This window comes from Chrysochloris asiatica, unplaced genomic scaffold, assembly GCF_000296735.1.
Source record: "Chrysochloris asiatica unplaced genomic scaffold, ChrAsi1.0 scaffold00092, whole genome shotgun sequence".
Taxonomy (NCBI): Eukaryota; Metazoa; Chordata; class Mammalia; order Afrosoricida; family Chrysochloridae; genus Chrysochloris; species Chrysochloris asiatica.
The window spans coordinates 133,058-153,988 of NW_006408610.1; the positions used below are offsets into that span (position 1 = coordinate 133,058).

Consider the following 20,931-nt stretch of genomic DNA (forward strand, 5'->3'; position numbering starts at 1 on the left):
AGCAAATGGCTTGGCTACTAACCAAACAATTGGGAGTTAGAATCCATCCAGAGGCATTTGGGAAAATAGGCCTGGTGCTCTTCTTCCAAAAAACTCAGTTATTGAAAATCTTGTGGAGCACAGTTTGACTTTGACACACATGCAGTTGTCATGAGACAGAGTTAACTCAATGGCAACTGGTATTACAGACAAAGAAGACATGATGAATGTTGGTAACTAAAACTACAAAGATGGGAATTTCATTATAAACCAGAGTCCAAAACTTGTGAAATTTTGCGCTTAGAGTGGCTTCTGGCTGAGGAATTGGCTGCCGCTGAGTAATGAGTCACTTGTTCATGTCAAGAGGGATGGGCTCTCTTTCCTGTGTCTCCTACATAGTCATGTGGTTGTCTGGGCATATGTGGCCACATGCTGATGTGTGCACTCTGTATACAGAGAGACATCCTCACAGCTTCCCTGAGATGACAGTGAAATCAGAGAACATCTCTCCCAATTTACTTACTGTCTCTAGAACTCAAGGCCTCATTAGGTGACTTTCACTTCCAGTAGACTTTCTTTACCCAACAACTACTTAGTGGGTGTTTTCTATGTGCCAGGGAATGGGCAGTGTACTGTGGTTGTGAAGATGGTTCAGGCAAGACATTTCTAATTGAACAGAGTCAATAGACAGGAACCCAGCTTATCATAACCAAGGCAGAATGAAATAAGTGACGTAGCAGGAAAGGTGCTGGGTGGGGAAATGCAGGAAAAGGAGCCGCTGAACTCAGTGTTGGGAACTAGGGAAGGCTTGATCAAGGAGGTGGCATTTGAGCACAGCCTTAAAGGATATGTTGGAACAAATCCATGTCATTGAGTTGATTCCGACTCATTGAGACCCTGTATTTCAGGTTTACCAAATCTTTACAGAGGCAAAAAGCCTCATCTTTCTTCCTCAAAGTGGCAGGAGGGTACCAACTGCAGACCTGTCGGTTATCAGTCCAGTGTCCATCCTGTCATCCCACCAGGGCTCCTTATGCACAGCATGTTGTTCTTGTTAAGTGCCATCGAGTTGGTTCCAACTCACAGTGACCCTATATAGGGTTTCCAAGAAGCAGCTAGTGGGTTTGAATCACCAACCTTGCGGTCCAGTGCATTATCCTGCACCCTATTCAAGTTCTTAAAGTCCAAAATTGTTCTTTTGTACAAACTGTGACTTCTCCCCATCCTTGTATAATTGTGAATTGGTCTCTTTTACTGAAGACTCAAGAACCTTGACCCTACTCTATTCTCATCGTCCTCCATGCACATCTAGGTGTGACTGCATTTTTCAGGCAATTTTTGTCAGCACTCCACAGTTGCTTGCTCCTGGCATCTATATTTATCTGTCTTGCCAATCCCCAACCTTGCCTTGCTGAAGCCAAGTCTATTCAGCATGAGGTCTCTTTGCAAACCATTTTTCTAACTCAACTTTTGTGTGTGCCTTTTCTCATCCTGGGGTGGTGCAGTGGATTAAGCATTGGGCTGCTTACCAAAAGGTCAGCAGTTCAAACCCACCAGCTGATGCACGGGAGAAAGACAAGGTAATCTACTGTCGTAAAAATTATAATCTTGGAAACCCTACGGAGCAGTATTTCTCTGTCCTATAGGGTTGCTATGAGCTAGGATTTTCTCTCGTTCTCTTCTCCCAGCTCTGGTCTTCAGAGGAGGGTGGATTTTTTTCTTTGCTTTGAGTTACTCCTCATCTTGTTTTTCCCTCCTCTTCCAGGACTTAATTCTGTACCTTATCTCCTCTCTTGTATCTTCAGTGTCTATAAATGGCTCTCTCCTTAGGAGCAGATATTTTACAGGGCCTGAGGCGTGTCCATTCTTGGGAGCATTCTTCAGGAAAAAGAATATACAGTTGCAAATATTAAATTAGGAACAAAAGTTAATATTTACTTAAAACATTAGGCTTGTGCAAGTGAGAGGCACTGAAGCTTACTTAGCTTCACAGTACATCTGCCTGTTGTTGTTGGGTGCTGTGAAGTCAGTTCCGACTCATAGTGACGCTCTGCACAACAGAATGAAACACTGCCCGTTCCTGGACCATTCTCACAATTGTTGTTAATGCTTGAGCCTGTTGCTGCAGTCACTGTCCAGTCCATCTTGTTGGGAGTCTTCCTCTTTTTCACTGACCCCCCTACTTTTCCAAGTACGATGTCCTTCTGCAGGGATTAGTCCCTCCTGACAATATACCCAAAGCACAAGAGACGAAGTCTCACCATCTTCTCTTCTAAGGATCATTCTGGCTATACTTCTTCCAAAGCAGATGTTTGTTCTTCTGGCTGACTGTCCTATAATAAAAACAAAAGACAAATCCTGAAACTTTCCTGTACTTTGTGGTTATAAATTACGATTCCATCTCTTTGTTACTCTGGAACCCTTCAAGGAAGTAATCTACACATTTTATCTGCATTTCCACGTCACTTTGACCCCATGCCTACCATACTATTGCAATGATTTTCTCTGAAAACACCTTTGATCATCTAAACCCTGAAGTCATGGCTGTTTGTTCATCATGATCTTTCTCGTCCTTTCCACCAATGGATCATCCTCGGACTGCTTCAATGACTCCTTTCCTACTCAACCCCCAATGATTAGCTTTCCTCAGTGTTATAGATTGAATTCAGTTCCCCCAAAATATATATTGTAATTCTTAACCTCTATGCCTCTGGTAGGAGTCCTGGTGTGAAGCTGTAGGATAAGTATTCAACTGCAAGGTCGGTTTGAACCGCAAAGTTGGTAGTTCAAACTCATCAGCTATACCTCAGAAACCTGATACAAGGTCACTATGAGTTAGAACGGACTCGATCGCACTTAACAACACACCTTTGGTAAGGAGCTCTGGTAGCACGTTGTTGTTAAATTCTGTCGAGTCTATTCTGACCCATAGCGACCTGTATAGGGTTTCCAAGGAGCAGCTGGTGAGCTTGAACCACCGACCTTGCAGTTCAAATGACTTTGCAGTCTGACGCATTAGCCCACAGCGCCACACCAGGACACCTCTGGTAGCATAGTGGCATGTTATTGTTAAGTGCCGTTGAGTTGATTCCGACCCACAGCGACCCTGTATAGGGTTTTTGAGGAGCAGCTGGTGAGCTTGAACCGCCAACCTTGCCGTTCAAACGGCTTTGCGGTCTTGAGCATTAACCCACAGTGCCACAAGTGGTTATGAATTGGGCTGCTAACCTCACTACCATCTGTTCTGGGGGAAAAAAAGATGTGGCTTTCTGTTCCTGTAACGATTTACAGAATTTGAAACTCTCCGTAAGGTCTCTATGAGTCAGAACTGACTCCAAGGCATAGCACCACCACCACCACTACCACTACCACCGCCGCCACCACCACCACCACCATGCCTCTGGTGAGAGCCCTGGTGTTGTACCGTAGGATAAGCACCAACCTCAACCTCAAGGTGGGTTTGAACCCACTTGATGGCATGTAACAACAACAACAGACTATGGTGGAGTTCTGGTGTGGCTAACTGCAGGATAACGAATTGGACAGAAAAGTAGGCTTTAACTGCAAGGTTGGTGGTTCAAATCCACCAGTCACTCTTCGGAAACCCTGTACAGAGTCACTATGAGTCAGAGCCTATTCCACAGCACGTAATAACAACATACTTATGGTAGACTCCTGGTGTGGCGCTGTAGGATAAACAGAGGACTGCAAACAAGGTTTATGGTTCAAACCCACAAGCTGCTTTTCAGAAACCCTGTACAGGGTCACTGTGAGTCAGAACCACCCAATGGCACTTAACAATAACAACAACAACATGGCTATAATCTCTTTTGGGAATGGGATGTTTTAGCTGTGTTAATGAGGAAGGATTAGTGTAGGGAGTGTTTTTAGTCGATCTCTTTTGAGATATAAAAGAGATTTAATAAAGCAAGAATACAGCAGAGATGGGGTAACATAGATGCCAAAACACATGGACGTCTCCAACAAACCAAGAAGCAGCAGCTGAACATACAAGGGCCTTCCTCCAGAGTCAACAGAGAGAAGCAGCTTTCCCTTAGAGCCGGCACCCTGAATTTGGACTGCTGGCCTCCTAAACTGTGAGAAAATACATTTCTGTTTGTTAAAGCCAGCCACGTGTGGTATCCCTGTTATAGCAGGACTAGAGAACTGAGATGTGCAGGGTCGCTTCCATGGCCCAGGCTGCCTTCCTTTCCTCTGTGACTCAACGATCACACCCACACCCATGGCTTTTGCCATCCTGGCTGGACCACAATGGCATGTCCTTTGTCTGACTTCTCTTATAAGCCTCAAGCCTATGGTCCACATTCTCTACCAAAGGGTCCCATCAGCATCCCAATCGTAACATCTTTCCCTGCTGTGTCCATGGTACTCCCTCTAGTTCCCTGCTCTAGAAACTTCAAAGTGTTACTTTAACACCAACACACTTCTTGTCTCTTTCCCTCTATCCCCACATCATCTCCAAAATCGAGTGGCTCTACTTCAGATATGTCACCAGAATCAGTGTGGCTTCACTACTTCCCACTTCAGGTTGTTTTTTTTTTATTTATTTTTTTTATTTTAACTAATCCCCAAACCATTTGTAGCTAGAGACTCTGAGCTGGATGTGACTTTACTTATTCATGGCAGAGCAGATCTAGAAGCTGGGTGTCTTGCCTCCTCTTCATGTCTAATTAACAGGTTTAAACCCCCTGCGATCCATTTTGTGTACTAACGCCTATCTTAAAAATAATGACTTTCACCAAATGCAACTATGGTCCCTGGCATGATATTTCAGGGTTCCGAAATCTGGTCTCAAATTAATTGATCAGCTTTATCTCCATTTTGGCCTCTTCCTGTACGGTATAATCAATGGGGCTCTTGGATGTTCCCTGAACATGACCCTGTTTTTATGCAAGCATTTTCCAGAATTGTTTTCCTCTTCCCCTGATATTTAGGAAATTTTGAACCTTTTCTACACGTGATCTGGTACTGTCTTTATTGAAGGTTATCTGTAATACACTTTGTAGTGGACTCCTCAACATTCATTCCATCTCAGATGACTGGCAATCCAGTCAGAGTGATACTATCCATTTACTTGTGATTTGTTTAGGAGTGTGGTACACTTCTGGCCAACAACACACGCTGGGATGATGCTTCAAAAGATTTCCGTATCTTAGAAGGAAATACTTATACAGGAAGAAATAGCCCTTTCTGTCTCTAGATAGTCATGTCTGAATTTGACTCCCAGGATAACTACTAGCCACCTTGCTCTAAGCCTGAAAAGCGGAGCAGAGAAATGGAAAGAACCTGGGCCCTTGAGGATATTGTTGCGGCTCAAACCAATGAATCCAGGAGTCCGTCCTGTCTCTCAACTTCCTATTATGTGAAATAGTACCTTTCCTCATTTTTCAAATCACTTTAAGACACATTTTTTTTGATGTGATACCAGGTGACTGGGTGGCCATTTTGGATTGGATGGTCAAGGAAGCCCTCTCTGAGATGACATACATTTGAGCTAAGATCTTGATGGAAAGAACCCAGCTCTGCCTCTAAGGCAAGTGGGTGAGGTTTAGTGGGTTATCTCAACCCTGGAAAACAGGACAAAGTCTTCCAGCAGGACAGACACAAAGATGTCCAGAGTGAACAGAGGTAGTGGTTATGGGGAAAGTGGGAGGGAGCTGCCTGAAGGGGTCAAATCACCATCTTTGGTAAATGGACTGATAGCAAGCCGGTTAGAAGGTCCTAACAGGAACCTTGGTTACAGGGAATCGTGGTTCAGACGAGGGTGAGAGAAGCTGAGGTAAAGCTGGGTGGGCCTAGAGGGGAACAAGGTGCTGCCCGCAGTTTGCATCTCTCCAGGGTCACTCTGAGGAGCCGCCCCCAAAGGTCGCCATGCCGGCGCGCCGACGTGACTAACGTGATCCGCAGCGCCTGTGTTTGGCTTCAGACTGTGGGAGGTGGCGAGCGGGGGTCGGCCCTGGCTTCTCCCGATGATGAAGGTCGGGGTGTCAGCTGGCCCAGAACCTGGGGTCCGCGGCGCCCCGAACGGAGCGGATGGGCCCGGCGGACGGGGGCTGGGTCGCTGCGAGAAGGGGGCGGGCCGGACGCGCGCCCCCTGCCGCGTGCACACGCTGTAGCGGGGGCGCGCAGGGCGCGCCGCGGCGGGGAGGGGATGGGGGCGGGGTGGGGGCTGCCCTTTCCCAGGCGGTAGTGGGGGCGGTGTCGTTGTTGCCCTTTTAAGCCGCTGGGCCGCCACCACCGCCTTCAGTCTGAGGAGTTGGTTAGGAAAGGCGACACAGCTCCGACCGCCGCACAGCCTCTCTCTCAGATCTCGACGGCCTCCTCCGACGGTCCCCCCTCCCCCGCCATTTTTCAGCCCCGACCGGACGCGGGTCGCGGCTGCAGAGAGAAGTGGAGCCGCGAGAGCGCGGCCCGTGCCGGCCCTGTGGGGCTGTCGCGGCTGTGACGGCTGCTCTCGGCCCGGCTCCCCCTCCGCACCCTCCTGCTGGAGATGAGGGGAAGATGTCCGTGTCAGGGCTTAAAGCTGAACTGAAGTTCCTGGCGTCCATCTTCGACAAGAACCACGAGCGATTCCGCATCGTCAGTTGGAAGCTGGATGAGCTGCACTGCCAGTTCCTGGTGCCGCCTCCGGCGCCGCCGGCCAGCCCGCACTCGCCGCCACCGCCGCTCACTCTCCACTGCAACATCACGGTGAGGGGGCCGGCTCCGGGCGCGGGCGGAAAGGGGGCGCCTCGAGTCCCCGGACAAAGGGGCGCCAGGCCCCTGAGAGGCCCCCCGGGTGTGCGGGTGCCGCGAGCCCTCCCCTTCCCCCAGCCGGTGGTCCGGCCCAGCCCCGCCAGCGCCGCTCGAGGCTGCAGTGGGAGGAGGCTGAGGGCGCGTTTCTCCGGCTCTTCCCGCGGGGCTGGGTTTGGACAGCTTGACCCCTGCCGGCCCCCGTCGCCGCGCCTCGGCTTGGGAGCTTTCGCGGGGTCGCCATGGCCGACCGCAGCAGTTTGGGGACCCGGGCGAGGCAGGTCGTCCCCCGGCTGTTGTTTGAGCCCAGGCGGGGAAGGGCAAAGGCCCTCAAGTTTTAACGTCTCATTCTCCAGGTCGATTTCCCTCAGCCCTGCTTATTAGCTCATTTATTTTTTTAAGTTTGTGTTCCAGGCAAAATTGACTGAAGGGAAAAGTTTGGAATTCAGTCTTCCGTACGGCTTGAATTCTCCCCTTTTCCCTGACCTGGCTTCGCGCTACTGTTTGTGTAAGGCGCATTGTACTGCGGCAGGTGGTGGTAGGGTGGTGGGCCGTGGAGGCTGTAAATCCTTAGTGTGAGCCTTCAACGTTATTAATAGGGGAAAGGAGATACGTATCCGAGTGTATTGCCCCCAAAGATGATTTTATGTCACAAAGCCGAAGTAAAGCTCTCATTCATTGAAACCTGAAAGCTCCATAGAAACCCAAGATAGTGGGCTCGGCCGAAGAATTGAAGCGTCGAGTAAGTTTCTTGGTGGAAACATATGGCGAGGCTCGTCCTTGGGAAATCGATTTCTGATATTGCTCCTAACTGCAGAATCCAGGGTGTGATTTCGTGTTCTTCTTTAAATATGGCAAAAAACCCACCCCACAAATTCTGGTGACTTAGGTTCCGATAAAAAGCCTCCTGGAAGCCTGGTACTTAAGCACAGTTGGGAGTTTGCATGACCCTTGCAGTTAGGGTAATTAACCTTGAAGTGGTCGTCCGAAGATCTGGGGAGAAGATGTGAGCACAGAACAACCTAATGGTGTACTAAGGATAGTACACAGTGCTCTGCTTGAGGATGGGTTGTTGCAAAACTCGGAAAAGCATTCCTGTTTTTATGGGGAAAGAGTTTTATACAACAAAGTGTGTCAAATACTGGGGTATCGTTGTGAATTGTTATGTGCCGTGGAGTCGGTTCCGACTCATAGCGACCCTGTATAGGGTTTCCGAGGCTGTAAATCTTTACGGGAGCAGAAAGCCTCATCTTTTCTCCCGCGGAACAGCTGGTAGTTTCGAACTGCTGACTTTGCGGGTTCGCAGCCCGATTTGTAACCATTATGCTACCTGAGCGCCATATCATTGTGATTAGTGTTAGGAAAACCACAGGAAACAGTTGGTTTTGATGGAGAGAGCTGGTCCGAAAATGTTTAACAAAGGTCTGACATTGGAGTTGGGCTTACGTGCTGTTGTTGTTGTTGTTAAGTGCCTGGAGTCAGTTCCAGCTCAGCTAGCCTGTGTAGGGTTTTTGAGGAGCAGCTGGTGGGTTTGAACTGCCGACCTTGTGGTTTTCAGTCCAGTGTTGATCCTATAGCGCCACACCAGTAGTCCATAGGTAAGTACAATTTTGGAAGAGAATGGAGGGACATTTTAAGGCAGAGAGAATGCAGCCACCAAAAGCCACCAAAGCTTAAGAAAGTGTGGTTTTCATAGAGAGAATTGGAAAATCGTGGTGATACTTGAGGGTAAACAAAATTGAATGGGGGGATGGATTTGACTTGGAAGGAAAGGGAAAGATTTTCCTAGAACAGGATGTATGTTGAAGTAGGAACAAGCGTGAGGTGGGTGATGAGACGGGCCTGAATGACTGGGAGGGTAATTATTGTGGTGAAAGGTGGGCTAGGACCAGGAAAAGCCACAGCTGATTTGAATGAAGGAAGAGACTCCCTTTAGAGGCAGTTGGAGCCATTACAGTTACTTAGATAAATTGGGAAAATGTATCTGACATCTCGGGTTAGAAGTGGATCTCCATGGTGAGTGGAATTAGGAAATACATGTGTGTGGGAATTTGGCTATAGCAGTGGGACAGTGGTAGTGTTCCTGTCTTGGCATTTAGTGCCAGCTTTATAGAGATGCCAAATGACTTTCAGTGTTAGGCATTCTGACACAACAAATTGTCCCAGCTAAAATGCCAGCAGTACTCCTGCTGAGAACCGTATTGAGGCTTTTAGAAGTTGGCTGCAGACAAAGACAGTAAATGAAGACCTGGGTTATATAATGGCAACTGAAGTATGGAGTAAGAACTAAGGTAGAGACGCTCAACAAAAGGAGAATTAGTGTGGCCCGGTACGATAACCTCTGGACCGTCAGGTCCGTTTAAACTGCAAGTTTTGGGCAGTTCAAACCCACTAACAGCTGCTTAGAAACATTGTATAGGGTTGCTATGAGTTGGAACCGATTCAACAGTTCAATAATGGAGTCTTGGTGTGGGGCTGTAAGATAACCACTGGATAGCTAACTGCAAGGTTCAAACCCATTAGCTGCTCCTTGAAAACCTTATACTGCGTCAATGTGAGTTGGAGCTGATGCAGTGGCACTCAACAACAACAATAACAAGGAGCTGTGTTGGTGCTGTGAGCAAACAATGGGCTGCTAACTCACCAGCCACTCTTTGGGAGAAACAAGATCAGCGATTCAACCCCACCAGCTGCTCCTCGGAAACCCTATACCGGGTTGCCTGCCATAAGTCTGAACAGACTCAATGGCACCTAACAACAGGGGGCTTTGAACCAGTTCATTCTATTTCATCTCCTTGCTGAGACTGTGCCTTTCCACTACAGATGTACTGAATCAGAACCTACATTTCATCATGATCCCCCAAATGATCTATAATTATTACGTGGGGATTTATAAACATCACCTGAGTCTCTTTTATCTTTTAGAACAGGGGTTGTTGTTAAATGCCGTCGAGTTGATTCTGACCCATAGAGACCCTGTATTGGGTTTCCGAGGAGCAGCTGGTGAGCTTGAACCGCCAACCTTGCAGTTCAAACGGCTTTGCAGTCTAGTGCATTAACCCACAGCGCCACAGCAGGTCTAGAACAGGGGTGGGGAACCTTTATTCTGCCAAAATTAATAGCATCGTTCGTTTTCTGATAATACAAAATTATCAACTTAAAAATTCCCCTGCTGACCTTTGGTTCACAATCCAGAGCTGATTGTACAGCACCACACAGGGAGTCACTCTTTGCTAATGTGATGGAGTTCTGGTGTGTTGCTGCAGGATAATGCTCTGTACTGAAAGGTCAACAGTTCAAGCCCACCAGCCACTCCTTGGAAACCCTATGCAGGGTGACTGTGAGTCAGAATTGAGTTGAAGGCACTTAACAACAATGTGATGGAGTCCTGGGGTGGTGCTGTGGGATAAGCACTGGATTGCAATGTTGGTGTGAACCACAAAGTCAGCAGTTCAAACTTACCAGCCACTCCTCAGAAACTCTAGACAGGGTCTGTGTGAGTGGGAACTGATTCTATGGTACTTAACAACAATATGAGCTGGTACTACAGTTGCCTTGGCAGGGCCAGACCAAAGAATTTTGAGGACAAATTCAGTGGTTCAAGCTTACCAGTTGCTCTTCGGAACCCTATATACAGGGTCGCTATGGGTCGGAATCGTCTTGACGGCACTTAACAACAACAACATTTGCCACATAACAACATATTAGAGAGTGGTGGTGGTGCTGTACCATGGAGTTGGTTCTGACTCATAGTGACCCTGCATAGGGTTTCTGAGGCTTTAAATCTTTGCGTAGGAAAGCAAATTCTCAGCAAGCAGTGAAACCAGAATGGATTAGTTTGAAGCCCTGGTTGTTGTTGTTAAGTGCCGTCGAGTTGGTTCTGACCCATAGTGACCCTGTATAGGGTTTCCGAGGAGCGGCTGTTGAGCTTGAACTACCAACCTTGCAGTTCAAAATACTATTAAAGTTGAGATGGTAATGAATTATGACAGTCATTATCACAAGATGCTTCATTGTACTTGTTAACTTTTTATTACAGGAACACAAAACGTACCCAGCCTCAACAACATTTGGCCAATTTTTTTCATCTCCCATCTTGAATAATTGGAAGCCGTTCCCAGACATAACACATAATCTGTAGATATTTCGGTTTGTGTCTCTAAAGATTGTTGTTGTTGTTAACTACTGGGTAGTCGGTTCCCACTCATGTGACCCTGCACAGGGTTTGGTTTCCGAGGCTGTAAATCTTTACAGGACCAGAAAGCCTCATCTTTCTGTCGCAGAACGGCTTAAAAGCTCTCTAAACAGGCATGAGTGTTTTGATTAAAGTTTGCTTGTCTTGCTCATGTTGATATTTGCTTAGATGGGAAAGAACAAGTAAAAAATTGGTGTCATTTAAAGTGTCAGAACTTTTGTAAATGCTTTCATCTAAAAAGTTGCAGCTCTTTTGAAAAAAAAGAGAAAATGAGTTTGACCTTGAGAAAATGGGGTGGGGACAGTGACTGACTAATTAATTTCACAGGTGGTGGTGATGATGGTGGTGGTATGCCTTGGAGTCGGTTCCGACTCATGTCACCCTGCATAGGGTTTCTAAGGCTGTAAATCTTTACAGGAGCAGAAAGCCTCATCTTTCTCCCTCGGAGCAACTGGTAGTTTAGCCCAACTTGTAACTACTACACTACCAAAGCTCCTGACTAACTTCACTTGTTGTTGTTGTTGTTGTGTTGTGAAGTGCCGTTGAGTTGGTTCCAACTCATAATGACCCTGTATAGGGTTTCAGAGGAGCTGCTGGTGAGCTTGAACTGCCGATTATCTTCACTTTTGTTGTTTGATAGGTGCCATCAAGTCAGTACTGACTCACAACGACCTTATGCACAGCAGAACGAAACACTGCCTGATCCTGGGCCAACCTCACTATTGTTGCCACGCTTGAGTCCAGCGATGCTGCCACTTGTGTGACTTCTACTGCTATTGTTTCTCTGAGATAGCTTCTTGATGTCTCCTGTGTCACAGGTCTTTATCTCCTGGGTCTTATTTCTTGATGGTAGGGAGAATCCCCCCTTTCTGCCTCTGGGTGGTTCATTTTAAGCATAGTGGGATGGCAAAACTCACCAATCCCCATGTTAGGATTCGATATACCTTATTTGCGTGGCCTCACACCCACAAGGGCTGCTATTGTTAAGTGCTTTGGAGTCGGTTCTGACTCACAAGGGTACCATGCACCTTATTTACATAATTAACAAGCTATCCATTCCCCTTGGTGGGCCACAAGCACCTCACATTTGCGTAGTCCTACACAGTCATTAAGGCGCTCTGGTAGCATAGTGGATACGAGCCAGGCTGCCAACCTCAAGGTCAGCAGTTCGAAACTACCAGTGGTTCTGTGGGAGAAAGATGAGTTCTGCTCCCGTAAAGATTTACAGCTTCAGAAACCCTGTGCAGGGTCACATGAGTCGGAACCAACTCCATGGTACTTAGGTACTTAACAGCAACAACCCAGTCATTGGAGCCCTGCTGTGGTGCTGTGGGCTATAATGCACTGGACTACAAGGTCAGTTTGAACCACAAGGCCGGCGGTTCAAGCTCAACAACTGCTCCTCAGAAACCCTATATAGGGTCGCTGTGGGCCAGAACTGACTCAGTGGCATTTTAACTACAACAACCCAGTAATTGTGTACCACCATAGAGTCCTGGTGTGCTGCTGTAGGATAAGCATTGGACCACAGGGTCAATTTGAACTGGAAAGTCAGCGGTTCAAACTCATCAGCTGCTCCTTGGAAACCCTATACAGGGTTGCAATGAGTTGGAATCAACTCAAGGACATTTAACATCAAGATAGGATGAGCACTTTGAATTGCAAAGTTGGTGGTTCAAACCTACCAGTGGCTCTTGGGAAACCCAATATAGGGTCACCATGAGTCAGAACTAACTTATCAGCACTTAACTCAGTAGTTGGTAGTTATGAAGACTGGCTTAGAAGAGCCATGCTAAGTAATTCACTGTACCACAGACTTATTCCTTAAGTTACCCTCTTTGTTGTTGTTGTTAAGTGCCATCGAGTGGGTTCAGACTCATATTGACCCTGTATAGGGTTTCCAAGGAACAACTGGTGAGTTTGAATGGCCGACCTTGCAGCTAAAACCGACCTTATGGTTGAATGCCTGTCCTACACTGAGGACTGACTCTTCTTTTCAGACAGCTCAAATGTTCATTGAACTTTTCTTCCATGCCCTGCCTTTTTCATGTTTACCAAGACACATACTGATGCAGTTTTGTAATGTTACGGGGTTTTCTTATACACATACATGCCACTTTCTGAATAATCCTCTAAAGGTAGTGCACCAGCCCCTCCACCCGCCACCCCTTTTTATTTTAGGCTTCTGCATCAGCTGTTCTGCCCATGTGCAGTGAGCCCTTGGCTCCCACTCTTTACCACCATGTTCCTATGTCCGACCATCCTTCAAGGCTCTGCTGAGTTATTTTTAGTTTGCGCTACTATCTCCCCTTCCTACCTTTTGAAGTCCTTACTGTTTATTGCTTTGTCCTGTTGATTATTTCTATAGTTTTTCTGTTTTCTATCTCATTTATTTCTGCTCTAATCTCTATTATTTCTTTTCTTTTGGTGGCTGTACGTTCCCTCTGTTGGTTTGTTTCTAGTTGTTGTAGATGCTGTGTTAATGTGTTAATTTTGGTTCTTTCTTCTTTTTGGATGTGTATGTTTATTGTAATAAATTGTCCTCTGTTTATTGCTTTGGTTATGTTTTGATATTCTGTTATAAAAGTTTTGGGTGTTTTCACTTTTTTTTTTTTTTTTTTAATGGTGACAGGAAAGAATATACTGTAGCTATGCTTTTTCGTCTCCACTTAGAAAGATGCTGAGTACATGCTGACTGTATCACCAACCTTCTAGATGTATTCTGTTTGAACAAAACATAACTATCATATAGTTAATTACCACAAAGTTCGCCAAAGTACGTTGAAAACATCAAAGTGGCATGGTTCACCCAAGCTACAGTAAAAAAAAGTATTACCTAAAAAAGAAGGAAGTGTCATGGATAATGCACTGAGAGCTAACTGGAAAAGCAGAAATTTGATTTCATGTGAAAAATAATAAAAATAAACAAAAGATAGTGGATGTTTTACTTTCAAGGTCAAGGGAATCCAGGTAATTCCCCCCTAATTTATATATATCCAGATCTTAAATATTAAGGGAAAAGTGTGATCTTTTTTCAATTTCAAAGGAGTCTTTTTGTTTTCTGTGAACTCATAATAGCAAAGATGTCTCTCATGCAGACTTTTAAGTATTGCTTTTCTGTTTTCAGTAAACAAACCTAATTGCCAGTTAGTGCTAGCATACCCAGTTGTTAGTCTCACACCGAAAAACAGAGCAGCTTGTCTTAATAACCTGTGCAGCTTTATTGTGAATATGATTTTCTTTTAGTCCTGAAATATTAACATAACTTGGCAACTCCACTAACTCCTTTTATGGACTTCTTGGCTTCTGGGGACTCTTGGTAGTGAATCACTATATTCAAGTGAAAAATCTCCTTTAGGAAGTATGTTGTTGTTGTTGTCAGGTGCCATCGAGTCAGAACCGACTCATAGCGACCCCATGCACAGCAGAACGAAACAATGTCCGATCCTGGGCCAATCTCACTACCGCTGTCACACTTGACACCATCATTGATGCCACCTGGCTGATCCATCTTGTTGGAGGTCTTCCCTTTTCTCTCTGACCCTCCATCTTACCCAGCATGACATCCTTCTCCAGCGACTGTTCCCTCCTAACAATATGTCCAAAGTATGAGAGACGAAGCTTAGCTGTCCTGGCCTCCAAGGAGCACTCTGGCTGCACTTCTTCCAAAATAGATCTATTGGTTCTTTTGGCAGTCCATGGCACTTTTAGTATTCTCCTCCAACACCACAACTCAAAGGCATCAATTCTTCTACGGTCTTCCTTATTCACTGTCCAGCTTTCACATCCATATGAGGTTAGTGAAAATACCATGGCTTGGGTCAGGCACACCTTAGTCCTCAAGCTGACATCTCTTCTCTTCAGCACTTTAAAAAGTTCCTGTGCAGCAGATTTGCCCAATGCAATATGTTGTCTGATCTCTTGACTGCTGCTTCCACGAGTGCTGACAGTTGATCCAAGAAGAATGAAGTCCTTGACAACTTCAATCTTTTCTCTGTTGATAAGAATGTTGTTTATTGGTCCAGTGGTGAGGATTTTTGTTTTTCTGACATTGAGATGCAACCCTTACTAAGGGCTGTGTTCTTTGATCTTCATCAGTAAATGTTTCAAGTCCTCTTCACTTTCAGCAAGCAAGGTCGTATCATCTGCATATCGCAGGTTGTTAATGAGTCTTCCTCTAATCCTGATGCCACGTTTTTCTTCATAGAACCCAGCTTCTTGGATTATTTGCTCAGCATACAGGTTGAATAAGTATCGTGAAAGAATACAACCTTGTCGCACAACTTTCTTAATTTTAAAACCTTCATTGTTCCCATGCTCTGTTCGAACAACTGCTTCTTGGTCCAGGTACAGATTCCTCAGAAGTACAATTAAGTGTTCTGGAATACTTATACTTCTCAATGTTGTGCATAGCTTGTCATGATCCACACAATCGAAAGCCTTCGCGTAGTCAATAAAGCACAGGTAAACATCTTTCTGATAATCTCTGCTTTCAGCCAAGATCCACCGGACATCAGCAATGATATCTCTCATTCCATGGCCTCTTCTGAATCCAGCTTGAACCTCTGGAAGTTCTCTGTCAATGTATGATTGTAGCCGTTTCTGTATTACCTTTAGCAAAACTTTACTCACTTGAGATATCAAAGATAACAGTAAAAGCTCTGTCAGCAACAACACAGAATACCCGACCAAGCAGGCTCAGGGGATGGTCCCAGAACTCTGAACCACATATAAAGGACTATTTGGAAGGTTGGAAGGCTCACAGCTGGGGGAATTTGTGGCAGAAGCAAGAAATCTATTGCTTTCTAGTCCGGGACGCTCAGCTGCTCCAGGAGCCGCCATCTTGGGTGACACCACGTGGGGGAAGGATCGGAGCAGCCACAGACGCCTGGCAGAATCGCAGAGGTATAGGTGTGGACATTCTTTTCTTTTGGTAGCTGTTCATTGGTCCCTTGCTGTCTGCGCACCTCCATTCAGGTGACTATAGGGGTGCTTGAGCGAGTGGTCACACCAGCCCCACCCTCGGAGGGTTAGGAAGTATATGAACTGGTAAAATGAAACCTCATTCTTTCATATTTGTGTAGCATAAGTCATTACTCTTTCTTCATGAGTGGTTATTTATTTGCCATCCTATTTTTGATGGAACATTCTTTGTTTGGCTGATGAAATTTCTGTTCACCATTCCAAGGAGTGCACCCTTTCCTCCTTCACAGCAAGATGCTAAATTTTAAAAAATGTTAGTGCTGGAAATCGAGGGGAAAGAGAAAGATTTAGTTGTAGTAGTGAAGACTAAGCAAATCAGTATTTTGACTTTTGTTTCTCTATAAAATAAGAGAATACTTCTTGTCCTGCATAAGAGCATTTGTAAAAGTTCTTTGGCAATGTTAATGGTCTTTTTTTTTTTTTTTTTAATGTTTACTTTGAATTAGGTGATCATTTACATGGGAGAACATTAGCTTTACATTCATCCTATCGAATATCCTTTCATTGCCATGGTTACAAACCCCTCCAAGCATCATCAACCAACCAAAGGATGTACCCTGCAAGCCTGCCCCCCAGTCGTCAGCACACAGCCCCTCTCCCTCTCTGGGTCCACAGTCCCCACCTGCTCCATCTCTCGATGTCATTGTCTCTGCCTCTGTCTCTGGTGTCACTGCGTCTCTGGGTAGGGTCCCGTTCTCCGCTTTTCTCTGTTGATGGTTCCAGGGACCACCGCTCCTGGACTGCAAAATCAGTCACTCCCCTCCTTTTGCTGCAAAATGTCCACCTTTACATTTCCAACCCTCACAGTCAGTCCTGATAACAATTATTCACCATTGTACCACAAGGGACCTATCCCCATCTCCTTTCATCAGCCCTGCCTAGACAGATTGGATACTACTCAGTGGAAATTCTGACTTCCTCTATGCCCTCTGGATCTAGACTCCCTCTTGAAAGCTTATAAGCCAGTCCCTTTTTGCCTTGGTAGCCCCCATTTTGGGTAGCCGATGTCCAAGTTGCCCATCCCTGTCTACTTTGTGTATGGAGGGGGTGAGAATGAGCCTCACTGTAAAGATTTGTTCCTTTTTTGAGCTACTGCATCCATAGGTGTAGATCAAGTTCGTCAAATTGTATCAGATTACTTTTTTTTTCCTTCTTCTTTCTTCTAGTTGATCATCCAGTGATTGAATCCAAGTCGAATGGGTATTATCAGCAAGTGTGGATGTTCTTATGCATATGCCCTCTCTTCTTATCTTCATTCGCCACTCTAGCCTTCTGTGGCTATGTCACCGCCTCTGGGCCCAAGAGTCCCCAGGTCTTGCCACAGTGCTGGCCAACCAGGTCTCCACCTGGGTTTACCTGAGTCTATTGAACATTGTATGGCTTAGCTCCCAGCTTTATTGCTGTTTTTCCCTCACTTCCCCTTATTGGTGACGAACGCATGTCTGCTTGTGTATTCCCATTGAGTCTTAGTCTTGGAAGTGGGTTTGCCCTGAGAGGACCCAACCACTTGCCTTGATGTCTCCTAGGTGAGCAACTTGCTTGTTGTAGTAATCAGTTGGACTGCCATTATTGTTTTGTATTTCTCCTGTAGGTCTTTCAAGAAGTATCTTCTGTTCTTCTAGCCTCTCCAGAGTGGTCTGCTTTTCCTTTCAAGTGGACCTTTCCCACCTCAGAAGATTCTGGGTGAGGTTCAGGATTCCACCTATGGTTTTATGTAATGCAGAGGCTCCGCAGAAATCCTTCCCCACTGGGCACGGTGTAGCCCCATTTTAGGTATTCCAATCAGTTATAGGCAGAAGACGGACTTAAGAGTTTTCTATGGTGGTATTTCTGGCTATTCCTTTCTCTCCCCCTCAAATGTCTATTTTATAATGGTATGCCAGGGAAATCAAGATTCAAAAGACAGCCCAGCATCTTAACATTATTTCCCCCTTTTGCCCATTCCAGCCATGTCTCAATCCCTGATTCCCAGATGCCTATTGTTCCAAAGTTGTGCATACATCATTATTTACCTCTGTCCCACATAGCCCTTGCGAACTTGCCTAATTTCCCCATCCACCTTGTTCTCCCATTCTCCTCCCCCCAGCACCCAAACTATCCTGTGTCTATTCCCTACCCTGTGCTCCACCTTCTAATCCCTCTCCTCGCCCCACCCCCCACATCCTGGTAACCAGCCAAGAATCCACTCCTGTTTGCTATGGGTTCTTTTTCTTAGTCTTTTACAGTAGTGGTCCTATGCAGTATTTCTCCTTTTGTGACTGACTAATTTCACTCGGAAACCCTGTACAGGGTCGCTATGGGTCGGAACCGACTCAACGGCACACAACAACAACAACAAATTTCACTCAACATAAATAATACCCTTAAGGTTCATCCATGTTCTGTGATAGTTTACAGCTTCCTTGTTGTTCTTCAAGGTAGCATAGTATTCATTCCATTGTGTGTATGTACCACAGTTTGTTTGTCCATTCTTCAGTTGATGGGCACTTAGGCTGTCTCCATCTTTTTGCTATTGTAAATAGTGCTGCTGTGAACATTAGTGTGCATATATCTCCTCGTGTTATAGCTCGTATTTCTGGTGGGAAAATACCAAGTAGAGGAATTGCTGGGTCATAAGGTATTTCTATTTTCAACCTTCTGAGAAAATGCCATATTGCTTTCCAGAGAGGTTGGACTATTCTGCAATCCCACCAGCAATGTAGGAGCATCCAAGTCTCTCCACATCCTCACCAGCATTTATTGCCCTCTACTTTTTTGATCTTTGCTGTTATTGCTGGTGTGAGATGATATGTCATTGTTGTTGATAATGTTCTTTTAAAATGTAAATGTGAACTGCAAGGTCAGCAGTTCGAAACTACCAGCTGTTCCATGGGAGAAAGAGGAGGCTTTCTGCTCCGGTAAAGATTTACAGCCTCGGAAACTCTGTACAGGGTCGCTATGGATCGGAACCAACTCCACGGCATATAACAACAACAATACTTTATTTTGAAAATACTGTGTACCAACTTTTTCTGGGGTATAAGGAAATACTGTTTACGTCATTTTCTTGTTTGTCTAGCTTTTACATAGTCAAGTTGTTGCTGTTGTTAAGTGCTATCTCATAGAGACCCTGAATAGGGTTTTCAAGGAGCAGCTGGTGGCTTTGAACTGCCGACCTTGTGGTTCGCAGTCCAGTGCTGATCCACAGCGCCACACCAGAAATCCACAGAATAAAATTGTTGTTAAGGCTTACATGCCTGCTCATGTGTTCTCTTTGAGTTTCAGTCTTAAAGGGGCTTTGTCCTGAAGGAACTTGATTGCTTGCTTTGATAGCTCCCTGGGGCCAAGTCTCTACCTCTTTGCAAGATCAAAAAGCCTCACCTTTCTCTCGGGGAGGAGCTGGTGGGCTCATCTTTCTCAATGCAGTGCATATCATACAGAACTCCTATAGGATAGTTATACTCTGCCCTAGAAAATTGCTGAGTCGGAACTGACTCAATGGCAATGGATTTGGATTATTTCCATTTTTAATCTCTCCCACTCTCCACTAATAGAAATTTATCTTTTATTATCCTTTTACTGGGGTCCTGGTATGACACTGTAGGATAAGCAATGAACAGTTAACCAAAAAGGTCGGTGGTTCAAACCCACCAGCTGCTCCTCGGAAACCTAAACAGGGTCGCTATGAGTCAAAACTGACACCGCAGCACTTAACAACAATCCTTTTACAGGAATACTAGTGTGGCACTGAAAGGTAAGTACTGGACTGCTAACCGCAAGGTTGGTTCAAACCTAGCAGCCACTCCTCGGAAACCCTTTACAGGATCGCTATGAGTCGGAACCAACTTAGCAACAACAAATCTTTTTACAGGTCTAAGAAAGCTTATAGGAGCTCTGGTAGCATAATGGTTATGAATCGGGCTGCAAACCTTAAGGTCAGCAGTTTGAAACTATCAGCTGTTCCAGGGGAGAAAGATGAGGTGCTCTGCTCCCGTAAAGATTTACAGCCTGGAAACCCTGTACAGGGTCGCTATGAGTCGGAACCAACTCCATGGCACTTAACAAAATAATAAAGTTACTATTCATGAAGGGAAAGCGAAGTCTCCTCTTCATGTATCCACTCCTTTCAAGGAATAGAATAAAATTTGGGAAGGGGGGTGAGAGAAAGATTGATAACTACTAGGAATTTGATCCTGTATTATAAATTGGTCAGATGAATGAAAACAGTAATTCCTTCTAACCTGAAAGCACCACTTAGGGCCATTACATGACAATTCTGGTATTTACAAATGATTCTCAAAGAGTTCAATTCTGAAAGGTAATCTGTCAAAGAGGGAGGACAGAGATAAGAAATGGTTTTACATGCCATAATCCAATTATTTCTTTTTTAAGATTTTGGTACTTCATTATGTGGAGTCCTGGTATGATGCTGTGGGTTAATGCACTGGACTGCAAAGTCAGTTTGGACTGCATTGTTGGCAGTTCATGCTCACCAGCCACTCCTAGGAAACCCTATACAGGGTCGCTATGGGTCGGAACCGACTCAGTGGCACTTAACAATTGCTATCAGCAGTATAGAAATGAAACCAAACGGCCACCACTCGTCTGTCTGTTGTGCTGTGGTGGATTGAGTTGCTGTGATTCTGAGGGCTCTGCCACTGGTATTTTAAATAACCAGCAGTGTCACGCATGGTGGACACGTTGCAGATGAGCTTCCAGACAAAGACAGACTAGGAAGAAAGAGTGATGAACTACTTCCGAATCGCTAGTCACTGAAAACTCTATGAATAGCAGAAAAACACTGTCAGATACAGGACCGGACGGTGGGAAGGCACTCATTATGCGACTGGGGGAAAAAAAATGCCTCCTCAAAGTAGAGTTGTCCATGATGATGTAAATAGAGTTAAGCACGGGGGAGAAAAGCACACAGAACCTTCATTTGCTGATGGGCCACAACTCAAAAGGAAGAGAAACAGCTGTAAGCATCCATTGAAAATCGGAACATGGAATGTATGAAGTATGAATCTGGAATAATTGGAAGT

The 20,931-nt window shown here is 45.4% G+C and overlaps 1 protein-coding gene across 2 annotated transcripts in view; it reads left to right on the forward strand.

The window, feature by feature from the left end:
* The first annotated feature begins 6,501 nt into the window (after window positions 1–6,501).
* UBE2Q2 (ubiquitin-conjugating enzyme E2Q family member 2) overlaps window positions 6,502–20,931 on the forward strand; it is an 84,187-nt gene continuing 69,757 nt past the window's right edge. For both annotated transcript variants that reach the window (XM_006866452.1, XM_006866453.1), the window contains exon 1: window positions 6,502–6,690. In XM_006866452.1, coding sequence (XP_006866514.1) covers window positions 6,502–6,690 — 189 coding nt within the window. The remainder of the gene's footprint in view (window positions 6,691–20,931) is intronic.